Raw genomic sequence first — 27,887 nt, forward strand, 5'->3', positions numbered from 1 at the left:
GGCTCGGAGGCAGGAGCGGGCACCGTGCCCTCCCAGGCTGCTCTGCTTTCGTCACCCTGGCTTAGCAGACACTCCTCAGGTGCCTCCTGTTCTCCAAAGTGTGGACAAACCCTCCTTGAGAAGGACGTGACAGTGGGGGCTGGAGGAATCGTAAGTGGGTAAGGGGCTGCCTTGCATGTAGCCAACCCAGGTTCGATCTCTGGCATCCCAAAGGGTTCCCTGAGCCCACCAGGAGGGATCCCTGAGTGTGGATACCGGGCCAGGATAAACCCTGAGCACCACCAGGTGTGGCCCCCAAACCAAAAATAAAAAGGACACGGACACGACTGAGCGGAGGAAGCACCTCAGTCGGGAGGAGGGTGTGATGGGAAAGAGCAGCCCTGGGCCACGGCAGTCGAGCCGTGGAGGATCTACACACCAGGAGGATCAATGCCGCTTCCTTTCTCGCCATCCCTGGAAGCTGGGGGCCCTGATCACCGCAAAGCTGGGTGTGGAGTGGGCTTACCGCAGGCCCAGATATCCACAGGTTTTCCATAGGGATCTTTCCTCAAGACCTCGGGGGACAAGTAACCTGGGGTGCCAGCAAAGCCTGCAGAAGAGAGGGCAGAGGCGCACTGAACCCACTTTCTCGCTCCTGGAGTCCACAGCAGTCCCTTCCCCGCCTCACCCCTGCCGCCTCTTGCGCCCGCTGCCCTGCGGACTGCGCACTCAGCACAGGGCATTCCGAGGGCCAGCCTGCACGCCCACGCAGACCCCCTCTCCCCTGGGGCAGGGAGGACAGCACAGACAGCAGCTAGGCTCATGACCCCCAGGGCACACGGGGCCAGGGCCCAGGGGAGCTCCGCATCCTCCCCGCCTTCGGTCTCTTTCCCAGCAGGCCAGGACCATTTGGGCCTGGCTTCCGGTTCTGAGAGAGGAAGGCAGATCCGGACGGACGAGGAGGAAGGGTGGGGCGGCATTGCAGGAAGACAGGGCGCCCTTACCAAACCAAGCCTGTTGCTCTCCCTGCACTTCAATGGCCAGGCCGAAGTCAGCCAGTTTGACAGCAGCACCCTTGCATTTACTTGCCAGCAGCAGGTTCTCGGGCTGCACAAGGGAGAGGGAGGACCCCAGTGAGGCACCGGCCAGTAAGCCCAGGTGGGCCCTCGCAGTACCAGCAACCGACACCAGGTGGCGCCAACGATCCACAAACTGGAGGCGCATGGGGGGAGCCAGGGGCGCGCGTACCTTGAGGTCCCGGTGGACGATGTCATGCTGGTGGATGTGGTTAACACTCTCCAGAATCTGATGTATACAGTGGCTGCAGGCGCAAAAGGAAGAGAGACGTCAGCGCAGGGTTAAACTGCCTCCACAACGCGTACTGCAGACAAAACCCTGAACCTTGAGGCGGCAAGTACTCAGAGAATCACGGAGCATGCTAGAGCCGCAGACTCGGGAATCCAAGGGTCCAACAGAGGAGGAAACGGAGGCACAAGCAGGGTAAGTGATTTCTCCAGTGCTTCCTGCAGTTAGAACTGAGCCGGCCACACACCCGTGGGCTGCAGAGGTGTGACACCTCCAGTCTGTTTCCAGACTTCTGAGAAACACCATCCCACACCTTCTTTCTCTCTCTTCCCCCCCATCCCCAGCACAGAGACACACAGACAGCTGCGCGCGTGTGCACACACACGTTCCTGGAGAAGAGGCTTGTGAGAGACATCAAGGAAACCAAGACCCTCCACTAACCTCTGCCGTGTGCCCGAGGCAGGAATCAACCTGTCCTGAAAGGATTTTCTACTGGGAAAGACCAACTCAGACCCAGTTCTGACTGTTGCTTCCTGCCTCAGGCCCTCTGCCTTGCCGGAATCATACTCTGCAGCCCAAAGGCTGGTTCTCGAGAGCAGTGAAAGATGAGGAGGAGCAGGGGCCGGAGTGAGAGAACACAGTGGTTAGGGCACCTGCCTTAAGCCAAACAGACCCAGGTTTGATTTCTGGCAACCCATAAAGTCCACAGAGCCCCGCCAGGAGTGATCCCCAAGTACAGAGCCAGGAGTAAGGTCTGAGCACCGCTGGGTGTGGCCCGAAACCAAGAAAGGAAAAAATGGGAATAATTTTACGCCCGGGAGACACTGCAGGTGATGCCAACTGCGGGGGTGGGTGCTGGTGGTCTGCCAGGGGAAGCGGCCAGGGCTCCTGCCCAAGCTTTCCCGTGTTGGGTTTGGGGAGGCGACCACCAAACTAAAAGACGACCCAGATGCTCCGGCCTGAAGAGCAGCAACGTGGGCCCAGCTGGAGCCCTCGTCTGTGAAAGCCCCCACAGGTGGTCTCAAACCGTCCAGCACCCCCCCACCCCCGACAGGCTCCAAGCGGCGCTGGGCACTTGGTGGTGAGCGCGGGTCGGGGATGGTCACTAGGCCTCCCTTGGGGACCCAGCCCCACAGCTGGCCAACGAGCCTCTGCGACTGAGCTCAAGAGGCGAGTCTCCACAGAAATGTATAATTAGAACGAGCCCGGCTCGCAGGGAGAACCTTCTGGCCAAAAATGGCAAAAGTGCGAAGTGTCCCAGCAGTGCCGGGCCAAGCCCACTGGTTCAGTCACCCGCGCTCTCCCTCCTCCCTGCCAGGCTCCCTCAGCCCCGTCCTCCCCTGCCGGCACTGGAATCCAGCGCCCCACTTGGACATTCCTCCCCAGGCCGGAGCATCTGAAGTGGATCAGCAAACACTGGCGTCCCGGGGTTGGGAAATCAGCGAGGGAGCCGTACTCCGGCTCGCCAGAGCCAGCCAGCACCGCCACCTCACGCTGGAGGAGCCGCAGGTGGAGGAGGAAAAGCGGGGTGACAGGACACGTCACCCCGAGAGGAGGCCGGGGACCGCGGGAGGTGCTGAGGCGGGAAGGCCGGGCCAAGAGAGCTGCAGAGAAGGAGGGTGACCGGCAGGGACGGAGCCTCAGCGGCCACCGCTCAACTACTGCAGGCCAAGCGCCGTGAGGAGGCTCTGCTGGATCAGGGGCCCACACGGGTCTGCTCCTGCAGGACCCTCCTCCAGTTCTCGCCAGCTCTCCCCCAGCTGCCATGCCACACACAGCAGGGTGTCTGTCCCAAGGAGGCAGAAGGGCCCTTGCAGGCGCTAGTGAGGAGTGAAAAGGCCATTTCTGGGGCAAAATGAAGGGGCACTTGTAAGAACACTGAAAAAATACGTTTTATTTTGAGCAACACCCCGCTGCGCTTGGGGCTTATTCCTCCTGGCAGGCTGGAGGGACCACGCGACCAGACGTGGCGCTGGGGATCCAACCTGCGTCTGCTGCATGCAAGGCACCTTGCCCCACCCACTGCACTATCGCCCTGGCCTCTGCAGAACAACTTTTTATCTGGGAATTCTTTATTTATTGCGAGTCACACCCAGCGGCGCTCGGGGCTTACTCCTGGTCCGGCTCAGGGATCACTCCTGGCGAGGAACCATATGGGGTGCCAGGATCACACCAGGATTGGCTGTGTGCACGGCAAACGCCTTATCTGCTGTACTATCACTTCTGACTCATGATCCTGGCCACAGAAGGCCTCTCCCCACCCCCAGTCCAGATTTGCAGAATCTCTATACAGACGAGCGCACTCGTGCTCCTCCCCAGGGATTCAAATAGATGCAGAGCCAAGACTCACGCCTGAACCCGAGGCCCCAGCCTCACCTGGCATCGGCCTCGCTGTAGTACTCTCTGGCCACGATGTCTTCGAACAGCTCCCCGCCAGTTACCCTGCAAGAACCAGGTGCAGAGGCTCAGCGGAGGCCGGGACCGGCCCGGGGGAAGAGCTTCCGAGCTCACCGAGGAGCCCAGCGCGGGCTCTGTCTCAAGGTTTGGGGGTCTCCTGGCTGCCTCGAGCCCACCTGACGCACCAATTAGCAACTCAGGCCAAGATGCAGGTGCAGGGGACCCCGGGAAGCCCCTTGCCTGCACTCAGATAGACGTGGAGACAGGCGGCTGCCAGAGCAGCGTGTGAAGTGGAGGGCTAACAGGATCGAGAAGGCAGAGAGCCCCTCGGAAGAGGCAGAGAGCCCTCCCGGGAGGCGGAGAACCACTCGGGCGGCATTAAGCCACAGGCACTGGGGAGGAGAGACCGCTGGGGGCCCATTTTGTGACTCATAAAAGCTCCCTTCGCCTTTCCGGGATTTCAACGGACACGCTGACCGGCAGTCAGCTTCCCTACTAGGGACAGTGCCAGGAGCAGGACGAAAGCGAGGCCCAGGCCTGCAGCGGGAGGCGAAGGTGGGAGCTGAGGCAGGGGGGCAGAGGTCCGGAGCTGGGGGGCAGGGGAGGGGCACCCCTTGCTCTCCGCTCTCACCACAGGAAGTTAAACCCAGACCTTCCCCCTAGGCCCACACGGGGGGAGCCCCCCCCCCCCCCACCTCCCAGACCGTCCGGTCCTGGCACTTACAGGTCAAACACGAGGTAGTGAAACCCTTCTTCAGAAATACTGTCATGGAGACGCACTGCAGGAGAGGACACAGGAGTCAGCAGAGCCAGGGCTCGCGCCAGCCCCTGACGCCCCCAGCCCACCCCGTCTTTGTGGGATTCTCCTCCTGGGACACCCCCGCCACACAGGGACCGCCAGCCAAGCTCCCCGCGGTCACCGCCTGCTTCAGACAAGAACAAGGAGGCAGGGGGGGGCTTGTGGGGGGACAGTGGCAAGGGTGGTCCTGAGTACCCTGCGTGTTGGCAGACACCGTTCGAGGACCACCGAGGGCACCCGGGCAGGACAGAGTGCATGTGCCGGGGCATGTGAGGGGGCAGGACACTGGGATGGGTGCGGCCAGCGAGGAGTCCCGCTGCTGAGATCCCAGCCCATAGCCTTTTCCTCATATTTTCTGACGCCAGGCCAGTGTCCGGAGATGGGACTTATCTGTCTGCTGGTTTGCTCGTTTGGGCCTCCCCCAGCAGTACTCAGAGACGGTACTCAGTGTCAGGGGTCATGGGGGCCTGCAGAGCCAGCGTCATCCATCACACTCTCCGCTGGGTGGTGGAACTCAGCAGCCCGAGAGCTGCCCAGGAGTCTGGGACACACCGGCACCATGGCACCTTCTCAAGGGGAAGTCAGGCCCGGGGAACGGACCCTCTTCCCAAAGGGTGAAGAGAATGTGGGGCAGGCTGTGAACCCAATTTGATCTGTTTGTGATTTAGAAGCCACACCCGGTGGTACTCAGGGCTGACTCCTAGTTCAGTGCTCAGGGATCACGTTGACGGTGCTGAGGATTGAACCTGGGCTGGCTGCATGCCAGGCAAACACCCTGTCCTGTCCTGTGGCTCTGGCCCAAGGACCCAGACGGGGTCACGCTTGTGTTTCCAATGAGAACGTGAGGGCAGGCCAGGAGCCGGACCAGGTGAGGCCCGTGATGTGGTTATTCCCGGCACGTGGGGCCCAGCACTAAACACCTGGTGGACCAAATGCCATCAGGAGTGGCCCTGGGGCCTGCCAAGAGCAGCTCAGGAGTCTCACCCTCAAAAACAGAAAAACACAGATGGAGTGGATCACACGCCACACCACGGGGCAAGAGACCCCAAGGGACCACTTGGGAAGGCAGCCGGGACGGCAGCAGGCCAGACTGAGGCAGGCCAGGGCCCCCCTGGCCAAGCAGTCGGCCGGAGCAGAAACCAAGCTGGCATCTGCTGGCATCCCTGTAGGCTCCTGCCCACACAGCCACCAGGGGTTAGAGACCTGCTCCCCACTCCTCTGTGCACACACGCAACACGCACATATCCACACCTCCCCAGGGTTCAGGAACACACACACACACACACACACACACACACACAGAGGCTAGCTATATACACCTGCACCTGCACACACACGCACGCGCGTGCACACCTGTGCACACAGACACACACACTCGTGTTCCCCATACGTGTGCACAGGCACACAGACACATGCGGGTATGCCCCCGTGCTCCACCCCCAGCTCTGCTCCCGTGGGCTCCCTGTGCCCTTTGCTCCCACAGCGCTTCAGGAACGGCCTCACACAAACCAGGTGTATGTGCGTCTGTGTGCATGTGTGTGCAGGAGCGCGCATATGTGTACAGTGTCTGTGTGTGCATGTACACACGTGCGTGGGGGGGACACTGAAGGGATTGTGCGTGTGTGTAGGAATGCAGGAGTACGTGTGTCTGTGTACACGTGTGTGCATGTGGGTACAGAGGACTTGCCTGACTCTGCCCTGATAAGCCAGGCAAGCTGCCGACCACCCCGAGACAGTCTCTGGGGACCCCAGGAACAGGCCTGAGGGGATCCCGCTGTGCAGGGCCGACGCAGCAAAGTTGGGGCCACGCTGAGCACCTGGTCCCTTTTTGCTGCTGAGCCCCAAGTTCCTCCCAGACCCAGTCTCTCTGGAACCTCCCAACAGGCCACACTTCTAAGTCCCTCCTCAAGGCACTTGCTTTCTTCTGTTGCTTCTTTGCTGGGGGCTGGGGGGGGGCGGGGTCACACCCAGCGATGCTCGGGAGTTACTCCTGGCTCTGCACTCAGGAATTACTCCTGGCGGGACTCAGGGGACCATAAGAGATGCCAGAGATCGAACCCGGGTCAGCCGCGTGCAAAGGCAAGTGCCCTCCCCGCTGTGCTATGGCTCCGGCCCCAGTCATTTGGTTTCTGTCCCGGGACAAACAGAGTCACACTTCTCCAGATGGGAGAAGAGAGGAGGGTCTTCAGGACAGGAGGGCACCACAGCCAGACCCCTGTGTCCCCCATTAACGAGCCTGGGCACACTCAAACAGACACCCCCGAAGTCCCACCACCCCCAGCCCGCCGTGTGCTTCTCTGGTCTAAGCTGGTACCTCACGCTGGGCCCTACCACAGCTGCTTCTCCCTCGTTTCCAAAAGGACTTTCCATTTAATTAAAAATTTGCTATTAAAAAGCATTAAAGTGTGTAATACAAATAATCCCCTGGAAACCAGCTGTCCCAGAAGCTGAAGAGCAGCTTCGTTAGGGCAGTGACGGACGGCAGCGGGCAGTTCAGCAGGATTCAGGCCCAGGGGTGTGTCTTGCTGCCCCCGCCAGGGAACCCCCGGCCCAAGGCAGCAGGGCTGGGAACTGGGCAGCAAGCGGAGGCCCTCAGGCCTGTGCCCGGACAGTCGCCAGCACCGGTCCCTCCCAGGACACGCAGCCCCAGACCTGCTGAGCTCTGTGCCCTGGGGCGACGCAGCAGAGAGGGGAGGGAAGGTCCCGGATCCTCACACCCCAGCCCAGTGTGCGAGGATGATCAACCAAGGCCTCAGATCCGGACAAGTCTTGACTGCGCATCTCCTGGGCAGACTGGACACAGGAAGGACCCAAGGCCCACTGGCCAAGCATTGTCCAACCATCTCTTCGCACTAGACCCTGAGCCAGAAACAACTCCGTGCACTGCTGAACCTGCGTGTGCACTGGTGTGTGCGTGGGGCGCTCGAGACACTGGCCACATGACCTAAGAATTAAAGAACTGAGAGCTGAAGCCGAACCACACCATCATCTGCCTGGAGATGCAGAAAGGCCGGCCAGGGTAGTCTCCGGCCCGTCCCCCAGCCCCTGCCAACGGGAACCCACTCCACACCCAGGAGGCGCTCCCCAAAGCAGGCCTGACCGCCACACTCCCATGGTGAGGCAGGGTCACCCAGAGAGAAACAAGAGTGAACCCCACACCAGAACCGCGGGGCAGTGTGGCACCCAGAGGGAAGGAGGCTCTGGTCTGCCCCCTGCCAGTACCCGGGGAGCGCGGCAGGAGAGCCACACCAGTCTGTGGGTCAGCAAGCTGGAGAGCATTTATTCTCTGCATCTCAGCGTCAGCCTCATCAGTGTTCCTTCAAAGCTGCGAGAGGCATAAACCAACCCCAATACCCAAGGGCCTTTACTCCCAGGACTTTAAAAACCACCCAGCAGGGGCCAGAGAGATAGCACAGGGGTTAAAGAGTTCGCCTGGCATGTGGCTGACCCAGGTTCGATCCCCAGCACCCCAGATGGACCCCCAAGCCTGTCTGGAGTGATCCCTGTGCAGAGGGCCAGGCATAAGCCCTGAGCATCATCAGGTACGGCCTCCAAATCAAACTAAAACCAAACTCACCCGACAAGGGGTCAGGAGTGATCCTCAAGGGATGCCCTTGATTCCATCCTGGCCTAAGCGTGGCCCTGCCACACCTCACCAGCTGGGTTGTGGTGGTCCCTGAACGCTACCAGGTAAGGCTGCCGCAGCAAGAAAAACAGAAAAATCCCCCAAGTCACCCAACAATATGCCACAAATTTTCGAATCTCGGGGGGCAGGGGTGTTGATGTCCCACGCGGTAAAGGCCACAAGCTACCCCTGGAGGTGCTCGGGAGTGACCTCTGCTTGGGTCGGGATTGGAACCCAGGCAGTCGCAGACAGGACACGCGCCTTTCCTCCACTTCCACTCCCTCAGCCCCACAATATGCCGTGGTTTTCAAACTAACAGGTCCTGGTTCTCAAACAGCATGGGATAATGTCATTATGAGCAGCACCTGCGACCGTGTCGGGAGGGAGATCCCAGGGATCCGGCAGCGGCTGAGCCGGGAGCAGGCGGCCAGGGTCGGGTGCTGTGTGGCCTTTCCAGCCCCTGCGTTTCCTGCTGATGGGCTGGTGCTGCTCTTACTGGCTGCAGAAACAGACTCTGGGCCCGCAGTAAGCGGCAGCTTGGGCCCAAGCTGTGGGTGGGGGTCGAAGGCCGTTGCTCTGGGAGCTGTAATCTCCATTTCTATCGTCTCCCCGAGTTCCTAGGCCCTCTGTTTGCTTGAACCAGCTGCCAACAATCTCATGAAGAAGCTCTGACGACAGACCGTCAGGGCCAGGCGAGACAGCGCTGGTGCCTGCAGTTACTAAACCAGCGAGCGACACCCTCAGACCTGAGCGGGGGGCACCTGAGCCCGCGTCCCCGGCTGCAGTGTGGCGGCACCTGGGGCAGGCGGAGGTGGCCCAAGCTCAGCCCTGACTTGGGTGGCAGAACCTGAAGTTTCGCCTGATTCCACAGGACTCGCGAGCACCACAGACACCTTTGAAATGCGCTGCCTCAAAGCACGGTGCTAGGCCGGGATGGAGACTGCCGGGGCAGCTCAGCGGGGACGGAGGACAGAGCCTGCTCGTTAGAGGAAGGCAGGGCGGGAGGACACACTCCGGGCGGGCTGCAAGCCATTAGCACGGTGGCCTCTGGGCCCTGGACTCAGCTCTCCCGGGGCTGCGCTCAGTTCTGCAGTGTAAATGCCTGACACACAGGCCTGCTGCTGAATTAGAGAACTTCTTTTTTCTATGTATGTAATTTAATTTGCTTTTTGGGTCACACCCGGCAATGCACAGGGGTTACTCCTGCTCTTGCACTAAGGAGTTACTCCTGGCGGTGCTCAGGGGACCATATGGGATGCTGGGAATCGAACCCAGGTCGGCCGCGTGCAAGGCAAACACCCTTCCCGCTGTGCTGTTGCTCAGGCCCCCTATGTATTTTAGACGAAACTGAGGATAGGGATCTCCCACACCCCCTTCATACATTAAAGCACCCCTGCCCAGCCCAGCGCATTTGCTACAATCAGGGACTCTAACCCTGACACCTCATTAGATCCCAGAGTCTGTCGGCATTAGGTTTCACACTTCCAGTTGGGAAAGACAATCTATGAGGGGAACAAGAGCTCTTTGCATCACACGTCCTTAAGAATTCAAGTATCTCTTGAGGCTGGGAGCCGCCAGAGGCTGCGCAGGGTGCTCTACCCCCACTCCCCCACCTTGGTGGGTCCCCAAGGGGTCCTCAGGGGTTTACTGACCCCCAAGATCTTGTCATGAGCTGGGCCAGGATCTGTGGACACCCACAGCTCCGTCATCGCCTCAGGAGACCCAATTTCTCCTGGAAGTCGGAGCCTGGCCTGGCCAGCACTCCTGGCACAGACCTGACCCATCCTCCCCTTTCCCTGCCCCCAGACACTCTCAGGACCTGGCAGGAGTGCTGGAATGGAAGCAGGGGCGAGGCTGCACCTGCGGACAGCGTGCATGCAGCTGGACCACAGCCTGGGTCCAGCCTCCTCCTGAGGAAGCAGGTGGTCGGGGCCAAAGTCCCATGTCACGACTTCTGCACTGCGGGCAGCCCAAGAGAAGAGTCTTCAAATCAGGTAAAGCCTGAAAGGCGAACGGGCATCGATTCCATTTCTACAACAGACGTGAGTGGCAGCCTCACACCTCCTGGCCACTAGACTCCCGCTGGCGCCTTTCCTGGCCACTTCACCAGGACCCTCCGGGGGTCCGGCAGGCCAGGACAGGTGCTGCTTCTGCCTCCTCCAGCGCTCCTCCCTGCATGATGGTCAGCCCGGACGCAGAAGGAGAGCAAGTTCCCTGCCCCAAAGCCAGAGACCAGCGTTGGAGCACAAACGCTTCCATACCCTTGGAGTCGCAGCCACCCACGGGCTTTTCCCTCTTGTCCCGACGTTCTGGGCTCAGGTCACAGGTTCACAAGCCAGCAGGGCCCGTGCGGGCCCCGAGCCATCCAAGGCGTGGCAGGGCCTCGGCCGCAGACTAAGTGGGTGGCCCCGTGACCAGCCCCTGCAGCTTTCCAGCCACACACAGAACCAGGTCTTCCGGGTGGAAAGATTAGAGCTTTTTTTTTGCCCCCCGCCCCCCCCAAAAAAGTGAAATCTCACTTGCCAATATTGGCAAATCATAACAAATGTTCTCCGCCCACAGAGCCGGTCAAATGAAACAAGCCTGGGTGTGTGACCGCTATGGAGATGGCAGCCGGCTCCCCCCCGCCGCCCCCTGCAGGCTGGGGACCCCGCACTCTATGCGGGGGGGAGGGGGGCCTTACTGCAGAGATCAGCTGAGAGGTGCTGGCTGCAGAGAACATCCAGCACCGGGCGGGCTGTGGCAATCTGCTCCGCGTGTAATCCAAGCTGCTGATTAGGATCTATAAAGCCCTGCGTGGCTCCAGTTCTGGTTACCTCCGAGCTGCCGCTCCCCTTGGGCCAGAGGACAACCTCGGCCATCGCAGGCAGGAGCTGGCCGGGCGGCTGGGGAGGAAGGATCTCGCTGCAGCCTGTCACCTCCCGGGCCTGGCCACTGGCCGAGCAGAGCGGCGGCCTCGGGGTGCCATGGGAGCCGGGCTATTTAGGCCAGGCCAGAGGAGCACGGAGCACGTGTCGTCCTTTGTGATGACTCAGGCCTTTCAGGGAAAGCCTCAGAGGTGCTCGGGCCGGGCAGCCTGCAGTCGAGACCGGGGCCTCAGCTCCGACGCCACAGCGAGCCCCGTTTCTGTCCACGCCAAGCAGCTCCAAATTGGGGCCAACGCTTTTGGCAAAGGCGTTTTTCAGCCGAACAATGCAGAACGGAGCCAGAGTGGGCTGTGGCAGGAAAAATGCTGCTCAGGCCGTGGGACAGCCAACAACGTGCTCTTGTCCCCAAGTCACGGAGAGCCGGGAGAAACCCTTCTGCTTTCTCTGTTGGATTTTTTTCCCCCTCCTCCATCCGAGTGGCTCCTGCTAGTCCCACTCTGGGAAGCCAGACGGGAAGCCAGTTTTGCTTTCCCAGCTCTGGGAAATCAAACAGGAGTGCCATGGAAACCCCCAGAGCGTGCAAGCCACCGGCACATAACAAAACTCCAAGTCCTGACACAAAACTTGAACCCAATCACGGGCACCATGGGAGGGCCCCTGGGGAGGGCCCAGAGGCTCAGCCCAGAGCTCCACCACACAGGGACAGCCAACTCAGACACCTCACTCTCGGCCCTGAGGCACGGCGGGGTGGACACACTCAGGTGCTTTCACGATAACGGTGCCCGGTCTCTGGGCAGGACACAACTCTTCTCCCGCTGGGGCAAAGAGAAAAGACACAGTGAACCAAGCCCAGGCCCCAGAGGGGCTCCTGCCACAACAGCAGCTGCCCGCTGCCCTCAGCGAGTCCCCGTGCACGGACACTTACCAATGTTGGGATGTTTCAGAAGTCGGCATATCCGGGCCTCACGTTCTAGCTTCTGGTGATCTAAATGCAGAAGGAAGAAAAGCTATCAGCCATCCAGTCTGTCCGCAGCCCCTGGCAGCTGATTCCCTTCACACCCAGGGGCTTCAGCAGCCTGGACAAAGCCTGGGACCCCTTTCTCCAGAGGAGGAAACACTTGGCCAGTCAAGCTGGGCTCTGACTCCCCGGCGGTTCACGACACTACGGCAGAGCTCGCTGGGTGAGGGCCCCAGGGGCAAGACTCAAGTTTCCCGAGCAGGCACCACACGGCACCTTTCCCAGCACTGCTGCAGCGACCAGGATGCAGTGATGAAGATGCTGTTCAAGATAAAGAGGCAGCAGGCACGGACACTTCTGCACACAGCGATACATCTTCTCTGAGCTTTTTTCTTTAACTGAACGAAACCCTTGCTTTTAGTATTTTTATCCTTAATATTTGGAGGAGTAAGGGTTAGGCTACCTTCGATTCCTCCGCCCCTCTCGGAGAGCCCGGCAAGCTACCGAGAGTATTCGATATGCCAGACACAGTAACAACAAAGTCTCCAATGGAGACGTTACTGGGCCCGCTCGAGCAAATCGACGATCAACGGGAGGGCCTTTTACCTTTACCTCCACCCCAATCTGGTAGTGTTCAGGGCTTACTTCTGGAGGGGCCTGGGAACCAGCTGGGTGTTGGGGATAGAACCAGGGTCATGTGCAAGGCAAGTTCCTTACCCACTGGACTATCTCTTGAGCCTCAGTAGAAACATTTTTTTTCTATTTAAAAAAGATTTTTTTCTAGTTGAATCACTGTGAGATAGACCATTATAAAGCTGTTCGTGATTGGTTTTTAGTCATACAGTGTTCCAACACCCATCCCCCCCACCAGTGTACATTTCCCAGCACCAGTGTCCCCAGGTTCCCTCCCACCACCCCCAACTCCACTCAGCCTGCCTCCCTCTCTCGCTCCCTCTCCCCCTCTCCCCTCTCTCTCTGTCCCTGTCTCTCTCCTTTTTGGCACTGTGGTTCTACAATACAGACACCAACACTGAAAGGTTATCATGTATCTTCCTTTACTGTCTTTCAACAGTCAGTTCTTGTCCAGCCTGATCATTTCCAACTGAAATGTTCGACACATCTTTTCATTCATCCCCGACACCTAAAGATGGCATTTATTTATTTATTAATTTTTATTGTTATCTTTTTAGATTTGAAGAGATTTATTCTCCTCCCCTACACACACTTTATCTCGCCACTGTGGTTTCCAAAACCATTCACAACGGCTTGTCCCAGGCGTTCACATTCCAACACCCATCCCACCACTGCCGTCACCTTCCCTTCACCCTTGTCTCTCTTTTCCAAACACCCACGCCTGCCCAGGAGCAGGCCCACAACAACTTCCCTTACGTTGCCTGTTACCACTAAATGGCTAATGGAATGATCAAAAAATATATCACCAAGGAAAATTTGTGAAAATTGTTGCATCTCACCATGGGGACATTAAGTCCTCTTCTGCGGGTTTACTGAACTGTTGTTACAAGTTAAGCCTTCTGTTTTTGTTAGTCGAGATTGTTTGACTTCTATGTTACATTCCATCCAATCTGGTGTGCTACTCCTAGGCTGTCAGTATTGTAGAGCTCGGAGATGCTGAGGTGTTGTGTGGCCACATTTGCAGCTGTGTGCTCTAGAAAATCCAGCATATTTAACTGGGCAGTAGGGCCAGAGGCATGGTGGGGCTCTGGGGTGCGGGAGGGGCTGCCAGGGCTCTGCTAGGGTGGAGCTGGCCCGCCCAACCTCCTGAGAAAGCCACAGCAGTAAAAATGGTATCTGAAATAAAGTAGCAGCTAACATGGAAACTTCGGCACAGGCTACATCTTTCATCCATCCTCACACAGCCAGGAAAAGACGGTCTTTAAATCAAAGTGCCGGCTAGCAGGGAAACTTCTACACAGGGGGAAAGATGGTATTTAAAACAAAGTAACAGCTAACAAAGAAACCTCTGCACAGGGTGATGCATTATTTTCTTTTTCGTTCATCCCCCACAACACCCCAGTGGATGCCAGGACCATGCCCACTTCACGGAAACCAGGACCCACTCACTGGCCAGTTGCTTGAAGCAATCAGCAGCTTGGCAAAAAGTTCCTGGAGCTGCTCCACTGAAGTGAAACGACCAGATTCCAAGTTCCTGGATCCAACGGGCAGCCCGGGAAGGCAGAGGCCCAGCAGGACCAAGAGAAGCCTGGAGGCCCACGTCCTCTCTGCTCACGGGACACAGAGGAACCCAGCCCAGAGCTGCCCCTGCCGCTGCCGCCGCCGCCTCCTCCTCCTCCTCTATTCTACAGTGACACTCTTCTCCTTCCTGACTCCCCCAAAGCCCCCTATCTGCACTTTCCACAAGAAGTGAGGGCAGATCAACAGCAGAACAGCCCACCAACAACAGGAGGAGTGACCAGCAGGACCGACAGCCAATCGACAGCACTCACAGCCGCGGTCACAGCTATTATCCACCAGGCATTTGCTCTGCGCCAGGCAGAGGTCTGGCTTCTTGCTTCATCCTTCCCAAAACTGCGGGAAGGACGGGATCTGTTCAGCATCCTTGCATCCCTGACAAGGACACTGGTCCTTCAAAAAGAGAACGCGGGGGCCGGAGAGAGACAGCACAGGGTAAGGCGTGTGCCCTGCACCTAGTGACCACAATCGGTCCCAGCAATGCAGGGTTCCTGGGAACAGTCGGGAACAACTCCTAATGCCGGGACAGATCTGCGCGTAGCCCCTGCGTACTGGCTGGGTGTGCTCCAAGCTCTCCTCCCCTCAACAACAAGAGCAGGGCGCGTGCCTGGATGCGGCAGATGTGGGTTCCATCCCCAGCACCCCAGATGGTCCCCCGAGCCCTGCCAGGACTTAGCCCTGAGCACCACCAGGTCTGGTCCCCAAATAACAACAAAAACCCCGAGTTCAGTTTGCACGGAGGGCTGGTGGGTCTGAGCTGCACACCCCCTGTCCCTACCTCACGGACAACAGCACACGGCAAGCGATGGAGCCGAGTGGAAGGCTCCAATCTTTGGGACAAGGCCCAGTTCAGCTCACCCCAACTTCTCCAACCCAGGCAGATGCTTCACACCCAAGTACCTTGGTGGGGAATTCTGCACCCGTACCTCGACCTCAAACAACAGAGCCTGCATGCAGCCCACTCACAGGTGATGAAACTGAGGCCCGGAGAAGGGACCTACTGCAGAGTGAGGCCCGTCTGAGCGAGCAGTGAGGGACGAGAAGGTCCGTCTGCACTCACTCCCACGGGCGCCCGCTAACTGCAGTTCTACTCTGTGAGACAGGCTGTGGGACACGCCGAGACTAATGCTGCCGCCCAGATAATCCAGGCCAGTGGCTCAAAGATCTGGGTCATCCTCAGGTTCGTAAGACCCGGGACCAGGCCCTTGCCTTCCGGCAGCCAAGTCCCGGGGACTGTCGGAAAGTGGGGGTGCGGAGGAAGGAATCTCAGATCCTGGTGGGGGATGTGAGTCCTTCCACACCCCCAGTCCCGGGGCTTGGCCCACAGGGTCCGAGCTGTTCAACCTGAAGCCCCTCGACTGACCGGAAGTTGATGGATGACTGACGCGCCAGCCTGAAGCCGCGGCTCTGACCACACACCCCCTGCACCCCCACCCTCGGCCCCGGCTGCCCAGGCAGGTGCAGAATAGCTTCGAGCAATGCGGAGGTGGCAGCCCAGGGGAAGGCCCGGAGATTAATGTTTATCTCCTCCCTTAAGTCTCTTACTGGCTAACGGTTACAGCCCCACAGCAGCAACAGCACTAAAAATAAGGGTGCTCTGGCTTTACTGGTGACTCAGAGCCAGGAGAGACAGGCAGCTCCAGCCCCTCCAGGGGGATGCCCAGAGGGCCCGGGTCAGCTGCTTGGTTCAGTACTCACTCCAAGGAGCTGAACCTGAGGAGAACCCCAGACAACACCTGTGGTCCCTGAGTCAGGAGTCAAGCCAGGAGCACAGTGGCCTGGGTCAGCCCTGCCGCACTGGGGTGGGCCGCAGAGCTCAGGGAAGGGAGCCTCGACATGGACGGGGGGGTTTGAGCTCCACGTGGTCCCCCAAGCACTGAGCCGAGAGCACCACCACCGAAAGAGAAAACCAGCAGGGCCCAGAGCGACCGTTCAGCGGGGAGGGCACGTGCCTTGCACTCAGGACCCCTGGAATCTCATACGGTCCCACGCCCACCAGGAGTGATTCCCGAGCTCAGAGACAGGAGGAAGTCCTGAGCAGTGCCAGGTGTGGCCCCAAAACAAACAACCACAGTGAATAAGCCGAATTTCAGTCAAAAAATAATTCTTGGGACAGGATGGGAATGGGATGGGAATGGGAAGGGATGGGATGATGATGGGAAGGGGATGGAATGGGAAGGGGATGGAGATGGGATGGGGATGGGATAGAAATGGGAAGGAGATGGGAAAGCGAAGGGATGGGGATGGGATGGGAAGGAGATGGGATGGAAAGGGAATGCGATGAGATCAATGGGACAGGATAGAAATGGGATGGGATAGAGACAGGAAGGAGATGAGATGGAGATGGGAAGGGAAGGAGGGAGATAGGGAGGGAAGGGGATCCTCCAACTCTCACATGTGCCCCATTCCAGGAGGGCTGGGTTGGGGATGGCACGACGCAGATGACACGTAAGATGTCACAGCAAGAGCACAGCAGAGCAGAGACGGAGGACTCATGAGCGAACGGGGATGGGCAGGGCAGCTCTGACAAGACGACGGCATGTGATTAAAGACCCCCAGGAGAAAACACAGTGGGCTCAATAAAGTCGCCGACACAGGTGGCTGCCCCAGCCCAGGGACAGAAGGAGACCTCTGGGACCCCCAGACCCTGACAGACCCGCCCCGCTCCCCAGCCCGGGCAGACACGGGGTCCACGTCACAGCACCCGACCCGACTGCAGCCTTCCTGGCTGGGTGCCCCTCACACAGTGGCACATGAAGGCCGGCAACGGGCACTCCTAGGAAAGGTGAGCAGGTCCCTCTTCCTGCCCAGCAGGTTCCTCTTCCTCCCCAGCACCCCTGCCCACAGGTCTCTCATCCTCCCCCACCCCAGCACTCCTGCCTGCAGGTCCCTCTTCCTCTCCAAGCATCCCTGCCTGCAGGTGCCTCTTTCTCCCCCCCATACCCCTACCCCCAGATCCCCCTTCCTTCCCCCAGCACCCCTGCCCGCGGGTCCCTCTTCCTCCCCCCAGCACCCCTGCCCGCAGGTCCCTCTTCCTGCCAGCACCCGCCATCCAGCAGCAGCTGCACAGGGTTTCTGGATGTCCCTCTCCTGCGGCCATGCACAGCTGACCTGCACCCTCCTTCCCCAGCCGTCACCCTGTCCCCTTCCTTGTAGGTGTCCCATCCTGTGTCCAGGCCTGGGCAGAGGCTAGAGACCCCCCGCCCCACCCCAGCAGCAGTCGGGGTCCAGGCACAAATGGGCGAAGAGCAGCCGCCAGGACCCCAAAGGACAAGGCCACGCCCATCATCACATCCTGTGGGGTGCATGTTTCCTCCAGACACCCCCTCCTCACCCTCCCCTGCCACCACCCAGCCCGCTAAACCCACAGAGCAGCTCAGACCTTCTGAGGCTGACCCCTCTGCCCACCCACCTCAGCTGGGCTCGTCCCCACCCCCTCACGGCTCGGCCCCCCCACTTCCCGTCTGACAGGAGCCACTTCCTGCCGACTGCCATGGGGAGGCCCAGCCGCTGGCCCGCCCAGCACCAACCACAGCTTGCTGTGGGGTCCCCCAGAGAGCAGAGGGGGCGAAAGGGGCAGAAAACAGAAGGGGCTGTTCCTGGGGACCGGCCCGCCCGAGGCCGAGTCGGGGCAGGACACGGGGGTCCCGGAAGGTCTTGGCTGCCTCCTGAAGTGCTTCGAGACCTAAACCAGGGCGTCATGGAGGGCAGCAAGGAGGAGCCAGCCAGCACAGAGACAGCATGGTCAGGCAAAGGGGTGCGCCAAGGGCTCCCCCGGCTCGGAGAGCAGCCGCTGCAAATGTACTCTCCTTCCCTGTCAGGGCTGGGGTGCAGGCCCCCCGCAGGGACAGCCTGATGCGCCGCTGGCGTGTCTCTGAAACCACATACACCAGCACCAGCTCCCAGCAGGTCCTGCAGCCCCCCACACTTACGGCTGGCGAGGTCACGGACCCTCACAGGCGAGGAGGACCTCCACAACTTCCCGTCTCTAGGAGAAGCTGGACACTGCACGGGGCATGCCCGGGGCTCGGACCTGCAGCCCTGGCCTGGATCGTGAGATGCTTCCTGATTTCAGATGCTCACTTGCTCCTCCCCACACTCCTGCCTTTTCCTCAAGCAGCAGAGGCCCCTGAGGTACCACCCTGCAGAGCAGAGCCCCAGGCAGGACAGGAATGAGGGGTCCTTCATCCACATTCTCCAGCTGCCCAGAAGCAGCCCTGTCCTTGCGGCACTGCCCTGGGGCTCTGCTCTGTCCCTCAACTCACTCTCCTGAGCACAGGGCCAGGAACAAGCCCAGAGCACCAGCAGGTCTGGCTCAAAACTAAACCAAACCAAAAAACCCTAACAAACAAATCTGGGCTGGACACATAGTACAGGGATTTAGGTTTGCCTTACATGTGGCTGACCCCCATTCAATCCCTGGCACCTCAGAGGGTCCCAAGAGCCCCACCAGGACTGGTTCCTGAGCGCAGAGCCAGGAGTAAGCCCCTGAGCACAGCCAGGTGTGACCCTAACAAACCATGAAACAAAGGCGAAGCATCTCCTGTGAAGGGGACACTCATCCATCACGAAAGGGCAGGGGCCTCACTCAGAAACTCGGGGAGATTGAAAGTTGGGAGGTCGGGAACACAGCGGGACAGAGTCTGGAAGTGTCCCAGTGAACTCCAAGGCCCTGTCCTGTCGCCCAGGCTGCAGCCTGTCAGACCTATCTCCAGCCACTCGGAGTCCAACACACAAAAGACCTGAGCCTTCAGAACTTCCAAGAAGCTTTGACTGGGAGAAGTAGAGGGGGAAGATGCCATGAAGTGCGGAGAGGGTGTGTGTGTTAAAGATAGTACAGTGGGTAGGGCACTTGCCTTGCACACAGCCGATCCCGGTTCAATCCCTGGTTTCCCACATGGTCCCCAGCACTGCCAGGAGTGATTCCCGAGTGCAAAGCCAGGAGAAGCCCTGAGCATCACTAATGTGGCCCCCACACAAGAGTGCCCCATGGAGAGGCTCTCCCCACCAGCCAGTGCAGTGAATCCACAGGGGGTCACTTGCCAACCTCAAGAAGGCTGGGCTCTGCCCCTGGACGGGGTCAGCCGATGTGGCTCCATGCCCCCCGGCAGGCCGCTGGGTGCCGGCAGCCTTTGCCCACTGTGTTGATGACATTTCCTTCATGGTAACCAGCCCCAAGTAAAACATCCCAGGAAGCAGCCCCTAAAAATAGCTCCTCCCAGGGCAGCGGCAAGCAAGGGGGGAGGGAAAGAGGGAGGAGGAAGAGGGGAGCAGACGGGAAGCTGTGACGCTGATAGGGCCCCAAATCGACCTGGTGTGGGGGGAGTGTCAGGTGGCAGCCCACCACAAAGGGGCTGCACCCCAGAAAGGGGCGCAGTGGGCAGAAAGGACAGGCTGTTCTGTGCCCCAGTGCTCTGGGCCGAGGTGCAGGGGTGAGGGTGGCGGGGCAGGACTCATCACTGGGGCAAAATGCCCCCAGCTTGTGTTTTATGGTTTTATTATGCGGTTTTGGGATCGTGCCTGGCAGAGCACAGGGGACCAAACCCACTGCGATGGATTTGCTCTGGGGCCGGCTGCGTGCAAGGCAAGCACCTAAACCTCCCCCCAAATTTCTGAAAATGGGGGGCCTCTCGACCAAGACCACCTTGCCTGAGGCTGCAGGAGTCTGAACAGGGCAAAACACGGTACAAGAAGGGCTCAAATCAGTGAACCGGACATCGGTGCCTCGGTTTCCCCACTGCTTGGGGGCAGATCCGTCTGGTTGAGGCAGATGATAAAGAGCTTCTGCCGAGAGGCACTCCAGAGGTGCAAAGAGCCCATCTCTTCCTGTCACCACCCTTTTGGCACCCATGGGATCAGGCCGTCGTTGGCCTGCCAAGGCTGTCCAAAGAGCAGCGGCGGGCAGACGAGGCCGGAGTCGCCACACCCATGACCGTGTCCAGCCTGCGTGCTGGGCCGGCCACTCACCTCTAGGATTTCAGCCTGGCCTTGAGAGGCGGTGGCTCAGCCCGGGGAGCAGAGCGAGCGGAGGCCCTAAGCCTGAGCCGGGACCACCTGCCGCTGCGCCCCCACTCTGGGCTGCGACGGCGGGCAGGTCGCGGCCACACGGGTGTAAGCGCTGGCACTGAGACGAGCCTGCGGGCCGCGGCTTCCTCGGCCATCCCAGTCCACAGCGAGGGGCGCGTCCCGTCTGTGCAGGGTGGCGTCCAGCCGCAGCAGCCGGTGCTCCCGCCGCGCCTCTGGGAGGAGGCGCTGTCCTGCAGAGCCGCTCCCCAAACGCGGCCTGGCCTTGCAGCCACCCCGACTTCTTCTCACTCTTCCCTTCCCTCCCCTTCCCCTCACTTCACCCAGATCCTTAACAGGAAAGGGTCACTTGGAGATACCGCAGGGGACACAAATGTCATGGGGGCTAGTCAGGCCAACACCAAGGGGTGGGGACGTTCAGCTGGCACCAGCCAGGGGATCCCATTTCAGTCCCGAGGGCCAGCTGGACCCAGAAAGGGACAGTCTTTGCCCTTCTGGTAGCCAACGTGCCAAAACCGCAGCCTTGAGCACACAGACGAACCCCCACAGCCCGTCTGGGTAGAGGGTGGCAGCCCGCGGCAGAGACCACCTGAAGAAGCAGGCCGGGGGATCTGGGAAAGCATCCGAGCCAGCAACTTGGCCCATGAGTTCTTGGGGTGTTTCTGGAAGCATTCAGGGCCACGTGCAGCAGGCGCTCCAGGGCAATGGTACAAAACGCAGATTCTGTGCCTGCAGCCCAGGAACCAGTTTTATGTTTGCCTTTTTTTTTTTCTTCAGCTTTCAGGGGATGGGGACGTGCTGGGGACTGAACCCAGGGCCCAAGGCTACTTGGCTCTACAGGGAACTAGGTCCCTGGCCCTATTTTCCTCCCCGCCCCCCTTTCTTTGAGGTAACACTGATTTGCACCATTTTCTATGCTCCAGGGGCACCTTTCCACACCTCTTCGTAAGTAAGCTGTCACATCACACCCACCAAATTGCCAAGTCCTTCCGGCACCATTAATTATGACCCCGTTGACCCTTGGTGGTCCTCCCCTCGCCTCCCCCCCCCCCCCCCCCGCCAGAGACCTCAGTTCTGAACCCAAAGGGAATCTGCAGTTTAACCTCCAGGAAGGCCCAACTCTGTTCCACAGGGCCATACACGGCAAGGACGCGAGAGGCCTACGCTGTGTCCCCCACTGGGCCCTGCCCGCCTTCTGCCCCAACGCTGTGCTTAGTCTCCTCTGTCATTGCAGCAGTTGTGCCGGGCCTAGAGCCTGGCTCCGCGGAGAGCTGTGGGGAAGTTCAAGCCAGCACCATCCAGGGACAAAGCTCCCAGCCACTTAGCCTGAGTTTCCCAAGAGCTAAAGCCAAAAGGCAATGATGACTGGCCAGGTGCTGCCCTGAACTGTCCATTCAACATGGACTCGGTAAGCATCAGGTTCTGGGCTGGGTCTGCCCATGCAGAAGTGAAAGAAACAAACAGCCTGAGCTCAGGGCAAGCACAACAGAGCGCAGGCTTAGGATGCATGAGGTCCGGGTTTGATCTCTGGCACCAAAAGCTCAATCAACCGACCAGGGATGGAGAGACAGCAGAGCAGGGAGGGTGCTTGTCTTGTGTGTGGCGGACCTGGGTTCGATTCCCCGCATCCCATATGGTCCCCCAGCTCACCAGGAGTGACTGCTGAGGGCAGAGCCAGGAGTAACCCCTGAGCACCGATGGGTGTGGCCCAAAAACAAAAACAAAAAAAAACCCACACACACAACGAAACAACCAACCAACCAGATAAGGTCCCTACTCGGACCTGCCAGGACCACAGAACAGGAAAGCCTGTTCACGCTTAGCGTCAACAGACAGTTCTCCACGTGGGGAATATGCCAAAGTGAACCGCTGCCGCAGATGGGAGCCGTGCGCCTCGCAGCTGCCCTCCGGCCGAGTCCACTGCAGTGACTGGAATCCACGTCAGGGGTTCAGAGAAAGAGATTCCTTATGGCGCTGACTGTTCCAAGGATAAATCTTAAGCTATGTAAGAGGAGGGACCATCTACCCTTCAACTGCAGCAACATGGGGAGAAGGCTTCGCACAGAGCAGGAGCGGGATCGAAAATGTTATGTTCCACGAGGTGAAAATCTATATGCATATGAATAAAGATAAGAAGGGAATATGAAGATTTAAAAATAAAAAAAGACATAAGGGCTCAGGCTCCTTGGAGGGGTGCTCTTAAATCTTAAAATAACAACTTATCATTGCCATCACCTGGCCCACTAGCTCCTGCATCCAAGCCTATTTTAAATGCCTCCTTCAGCCTCGCGCAGAGCTAAGCTGGGAACCAGGGGCTCTCCGGAGGCCCCGCTCCACGCCCCTCGCGCTTCCCGAGCCAGTGAGCCGTGTGCGATTTGAGTCGGCGACTTCATGGCACCCGGGGTACGAAGGCGGTGCCCACTGCCAAGCCACGCAGACTCCAGACCTGACAGCCCAGCTGCCAAGGGGGCCCCAGGCCCACCCACCAGGGAAGGACCAACCGAGCAGAGAAGCTCGGTCCGGGTCCAGGGGGCGGCATCCGCCCTGTGCCTGCTGGGCCACCTCCCCACGGATGCCAAAGAGAATCGGCTCAACACCCTTTTCCTTTCCCTGGGGCTGGCAGCTGAGTCCAGTGACTCACAGCAAGCGAGCAGGCAGGAAGACTCGGCAAACATCAAGCCCCTTCAAAACCTCCGGGGTGACCGTGGTGGGCCAAGCAGTGCCAGCTCAGAAACCCAACACCTGCCGGGCCCTAGACAGACAGACAGCGACAAGTGAAACCCGGCGCCAGCTGCTGCACCTTTATAAAATATACAGAGTAAGCTGAGAGGCCACGGGGAAGCCGCAGCCTCACTCCCGAGCCCACGGGCACCCGCGAGTGGGCACCCCGGCCCGGTCCCCGCCAGGAGCTCACATCCCCCATGTCCACACCCACGGCACAGCCGCTGGCTGTCTCGCTCATCTCCAAGACAACACCTCCTACGCCCCCGCCCCCCAAACACCACCGGCCTTCCACACACTCCTGACCCCGTGCGGGTGGCACTGGAGCCCCGCAGCCACCACCAGGGCTCTGTCCCAGCGTCAACCTGGCACAGAAGCCACCGAAGAAAACTCCAGTCTTGGCATGATCATCTCGAGAGAGGGGGAGTAAGCTGTCTGAGGCATATGATCTTACACAAGAATCCTCTTCTGGAGGGGGGGGGAGAGAGAGAGAAAGAGAGAAAAATCAAAGAGAAATCAGACCTCCTTCAGTCTGGGCAGGGAAAGGAAGGGGAAAGAAGACAAGACGGAGAGGTGGTGCGGGCAGGAAGCGGCCACACAGGCCAGAGAAACTCGAGCAGGAAGAAAAGGAGCAAAAGTGGCAGGTCTACCAAGTCGCCACTCCAGCAACCCCCGCACCCTGGGGCTGGGCCCCCAGCTGCCTGTCCCTTCTTCCCCTGGGTCAGATGGGGGAGGCCAAGCATTGCATCATTAAGTGGAGACACCGGACACCAGCCCTGTTTCGGAAGCGCCGGGGACAGTGCTGTGTGGGCACCGCGTGGGGCCCGCACCTTGCAGCCCCACCCATCAAGGCTGTCCCCCCACCCCCCTGGGAGGAGGGCATCCAACTGCCCACATATCTCTATGGCAACCATTGTCTCCAACTCAAGGTACCCAGAGAAAAAGAAACAACAAATAAATCAACTTAATAGCCAAGAGCCAGAGCTGGGGGCTGGGTGGGCAAGACCAGCCCTGTTTCTGGGGACGCAGGGCTCCCCCCACCCCCAACGGGCAGGAAACAGGCACAGTCCTGCTAAAACAGGTCTAATAACTGTCAGCGTGACATAAGCCCCCTGTCATCTCGGTGGCGTTTTATAGCCTTTCCGAGGCTTGGGGACATCTATTACGTCTCTCCGCCCAGAAACACCCAGGTCATTACCGGCCGGAGCCCAGAGCCTCGGCTGGGCTCCTGGCGCATCCTCACTCCTGTCTCTAGCCTGGCGACTCACCCCTCGGCTGCACCCCGAGGGGCTGCACCCTGCAGCCCTCAATGGCCTGACCCAGCCCCCCTCTACTCACTAGCCCTGTGCACAGAGCATTTCACACACGGCTGGGTCTCTGACTATCAGATGAGGTGAGCCTGGCACACGCCCAATACTAGGCTCAGGGAGTGTAAGCAGGAGGTGTGAAAGACGGGCCTGGCCCTCCCAGCCTCAGGGGCCAGGGAAGCAGATCTCCCTATCCCAGCTCCAGGAACCGGAGCCTTCCCAGCCCAGGCCCCCACCAGGAGAGAGTTCCAGACCAGGCCGTCCCCCCTGGCCCAGGAGAGGCTGCTTCTGCACCACCAACTTTGTAATTTGATCAAAAAAGCAATCAATTTCATCTGCCAGGCCGCTCGCAGAGGAGCCCTCTCCAAGGCCAGCCTGCGAGGAGATGCCCGTCCCTGGGAGCCTGTCCGGCCGCCTGGTGGGCACCGCACCGGAGAGCTGGATCTCAGAGCTGCTCCCTTGAAGCCATTCCCATCCGACTCACCACAGGGGCGACCACAGACAGGCCAGCAGTGGTGCCCAGCTGCCCCAAAGCGGGAGACGGGAACTGCTCCAAATGAAATGCTCTCCATTCCACACACCACACGAGACGCCTCCCGATCCCCCACCTCGCCTGGGCAGACGGGAACTCCCTGGACCTTGAGGAGCTGCTACCCCTTCCTCCCGCACCAGGCGCTTCTGCATCTTCTCTCTTCTCACCTGAGCATCGCCAGGCTCTCCACACCGCTTCAGGCCCGGGCGGCAAATGCCAGCTCACCCTCAAACTCCAACTCTTCCCCCAAGTGCTTGCTCCAGCACCAATTTCCATCGCCTGAAGCATCTTGGAATGAAGTCCCAGCATCTGAACAACCTGCCACCTACTTGCCCCCTCCACCCGCTTCCCCTCCCCCCCCACGCTGAGACCGGGTGCACTCACCCCGGGCAGACAACTTCTTGGTATTGATGATTTTCGCTGCATATTCCTGGGTGGAGGTTTTCTTCACACACCTGCGGACCACAGAGAAAGCACCCCTGGAGGGAGAAGGGGGAAAAAGCTGGGACACGGAGCGGAGCCAGGTGCCCGTGCCTGAGTCTACACCGAGCAATGCCTGCGCTGACACGCATTAGGTCTGAGGCCCCTGCTCTCCGCAGCCCGCCCCTCAAACTAACGCACACACGCTCGCACACCCGGAGGGGTGGACGTCTGCCCCCAGGGGCAGCTCCGCGCTAGAGAAACACCCACTCCACCTCCCTGTCTAGTGCCCGGGAGAGCGAGCGAGGGGCCCCAACCTCAGGCTGTCCGTGGGGGAGGGGGATGCTGAAACACACCTGCTGCGTCTCGGGCATCCCGGTACCCTGCAGCCTGGCCGCACCGGGCAGGGGGGCGACGGAGGGGAGGGGGCGCATCCCCGCGCGGAGAAGCCTCCCTGGCCCCGGGGGTGGGAAGGCGCGGAAAGTGCGGCCCGGCGCGGGCGCGGGTCCCACGGCGCGGGGCGCCTCGGAGGAGCCCCCCGCCCGGGGGGCCGCGGCGGCGGAAACGGCGAGGGGGGCGGGCGGGGCGGGGGCTGCGGCGGCGGCGGCGGCGGCCGGCGGGCGAGCCGAGGGGAGGGGGATGCGGCGGCTGCGGCGCGCGGCGCCGGGACCACTGCAGGGGTGGGGGGAGGGGGTGCCGCAGCGGTGCCCGGCCGCGGCGGCCGCGGGGGCGGGGCCGGCCCCCACATCCCCCCGCGCCCCCCGACACGCGCGCACACACATGCACACCCGCGCGACACACTCGCGCGCGCGCGCACACGCACTCACACTCGCGCACACACGCGCACACACGCGCGCTCGGAGCGCGGCCCCGCGGGCGCTGCGGGGCCGGGCGGGTCGGGCCGGGGGCTGCGGGGCCGGGCGGGGGGCGCGGCGGGCCGGCGGCCGGGGGGCGCACGCACTTGCCGAGCTCCTCGAAGAGCTGGTAGTCGTCGGTGAAGCGGGTGCAGGTGGCGGTGGTGGCCATGCTGGCGCCGCAGCCGAGCCCACGTCGCTGCACAGTCACGGCCGCCGGCCGCGGGAGCAGAGGAGGAGACGGGGCTGCGCCCGGCAGCACCGCGAGACTTTACCGGGGCGCGCGGGAGGGCGGCGGGAGGGAGGGGGAGGGCGGAGGGAGGGAGGGACACCCCCGCGCCCGCCCCCCGCGCCCCGCCCCCCGCGCGCGCCCCCCGCGCCGGCCCGCCCCGGGGAGGGGCCTGCGCGCGCGCCGCCCCGGCCCGCCGCGGCCGCCGGACCCCGCGGGTCCCGCGGCGCCCGGAGGCCAAGGTCACCGGCCGCCGCGGGACGCTCCCGGCCCGGCCCGGCCCGCGGGAGCCGGCGGTGTAGACGGCGACGCGGAAAAGCCGCTGCCCGCGCGGCGCGGCGCGGCGCGGTCGGGAAGAGCCGGGCAGGGGCCGGGCCGGGCGGGTGGGGGCGGGGGCGCCGCCTTCCTGCGCCAGACGCGGTGGGAAGCGGCGGGGAAGAGGCCTGGCGGGCTGCGGCCGGACGGGCCGGTGCAGGAAGGAAGGGCGGGACGGGCTAACGGGGCCGCGGGCTGCGGGGCGCCTTGCGGGGGCTCCCGCGGGGGTCGCACGGGCCGTCGTGACGGTGCCGTTGCAGAGGGAGCGGGCTGGCCGGGGGGAGTGGGAGCTGGGCTGCGACCGCCCCGCCTGCGCGTCCGGCCGGCTGCTGGCTGGATGGCACTGCCCAGGGTCTGATGGGGCGATGAAGTTACTTCATCTCTCCGTGCCCAAGGGGGCACTGTGTGGAGAGTGAGGCTGCGTCTCCGCGGGCACTTTCGGTGCCTGAGCTGAAAACACGGGGAATAAAAAGTAGCGTCTCCCCCAGGTTGTATTGAGCGGAATAAATCATGCCGAGCACCGAGAGTAGTCCTGGTGCCTCATTAGAGCTGTGCGCGCTGTTATTATTCAGTATCTGCTTTCCTGGGTCTTCGGGGAGAGAGTGCAGCAGGTAAGGTCCTTGCACGGCCGCCCCAGCTCGGAGCCGGCACCCCATATGGCCGGGTGTGCCCTGCCGGGAATGATCCCTGAGCTCAGCTGGGTGTAGCCCCCAAGTTGTGTTTTGCTTCCCCTTCACTCTGCAGGCTCACATAGGACGCCGCTCTAGACTGAGCCCAAGAACCCCTGCAAATATTGGAGGAGGAAAGGGGGTCCTGGCGGGTCTGGCAGAAGCGCTCTCAGCCTGCCCCTGTGTGTCTCTGTCTCTGTGTCTCTGCCTCTCTCTCCCCCCTGTCCCCCTCTCCCTCTGCAGAGGATGGGGAGCCGGATCTCCTAACTGTCTAGGAGGAGGAACGGGCTGGGCAGGTTCCTGACCTGCCAGGGCACCTGCACCCCAAGTCAGGGGCCGGCCCCAGCCGGCGGGAGGAGCCCCGCAGAGACTGCAGTCAGCCTTGATTACAGCAGGACGCCCACTGGGAGTTGGGCCTCCATTGTCGGCTGACGGGTGGGTGGAGCCCGGCTCCCTCCCCAGCAGCCTGGGCGCAGAACCAAAGTGCGCACTGGGTGGGTGGGTGGCTGGGGGGTGGTGGAAAGGAAGCCTTAAGGGTGGCCTGGGAGCGGGGTGAGGGGGCCGAGGGGAAGGCTTGAGGTGACAACACCAGCCCCACACCTCCCAGGGCAACAGGAAGTCAGGCCCTGGGGAGCAAGGCCACTCCCCGCGGCGAGGTTAGAGCCTGAGCAGGCGC

At 61.0% G+C, this 27,887-nt stretch overlaps 1 protein-coding gene across 21 annotated transcripts in view; it reads right to left on the reverse strand.

Annotated features, from left to right (window-relative positions):
• Positions 1–26,300, reverse strand: part of CAMK2G (calcium/calmodulin dependent protein kinase II gamma) — a 57,421-nt gene extending 31,121 nt beyond the window's left edge. For all 21 annotated transcript variants that reach the window (XM_056113506.1, XM_056113499.1, XM_056113508.1 and 18 more), the window contains exons 1-8: positions 26,107–26,300; positions 25,110–25,204; positions 11,898–11,957; positions 4,406–4,460; positions 3,661–3,726; positions 1,228–1,300; positions 984–1,086; positions 506–589 (exon numbers count right to left, since the gene is read on the reverse strand). In XM_056113506.1, the coding sequence (XP_055969481.1) occupies positions 506–589; positions 984–1,086; positions 1,228–1,300; positions 3,661–3,726; positions 4,406–4,460; positions 11,898–11,957; positions 25,110–25,204; positions 26,107–26,171 (601 nt within the window). In that variant the 5' untranslated portion in view covers positions 26,172–26,300. The remainder of the gene's footprint in view (positions 1–505; positions 590–983; positions 1,087–1,227; positions 1,301–3,660; positions 3,727–4,405; positions 4,461–11,897; positions 11,958–25,109; positions 25,205–26,106) is intronic.
• Between the last annotated feature and the right edge of the window lie 1,587 nt (positions 26,301–27,887).

The sequence above is a fragment of the Sorex fumeus genome, unplaced genomic scaffold (assembly GCF_029834395.1).
Source record: "Sorex fumeus unplaced genomic scaffold, SorFum_2.1 ptg000020l, whole genome shotgun sequence".
Taxonomy (NCBI): domain Eukaryota; kingdom Metazoa; phylum Chordata; class Mammalia; order Eulipotyphla; family Soricidae; genus Sorex; species Sorex fumeus.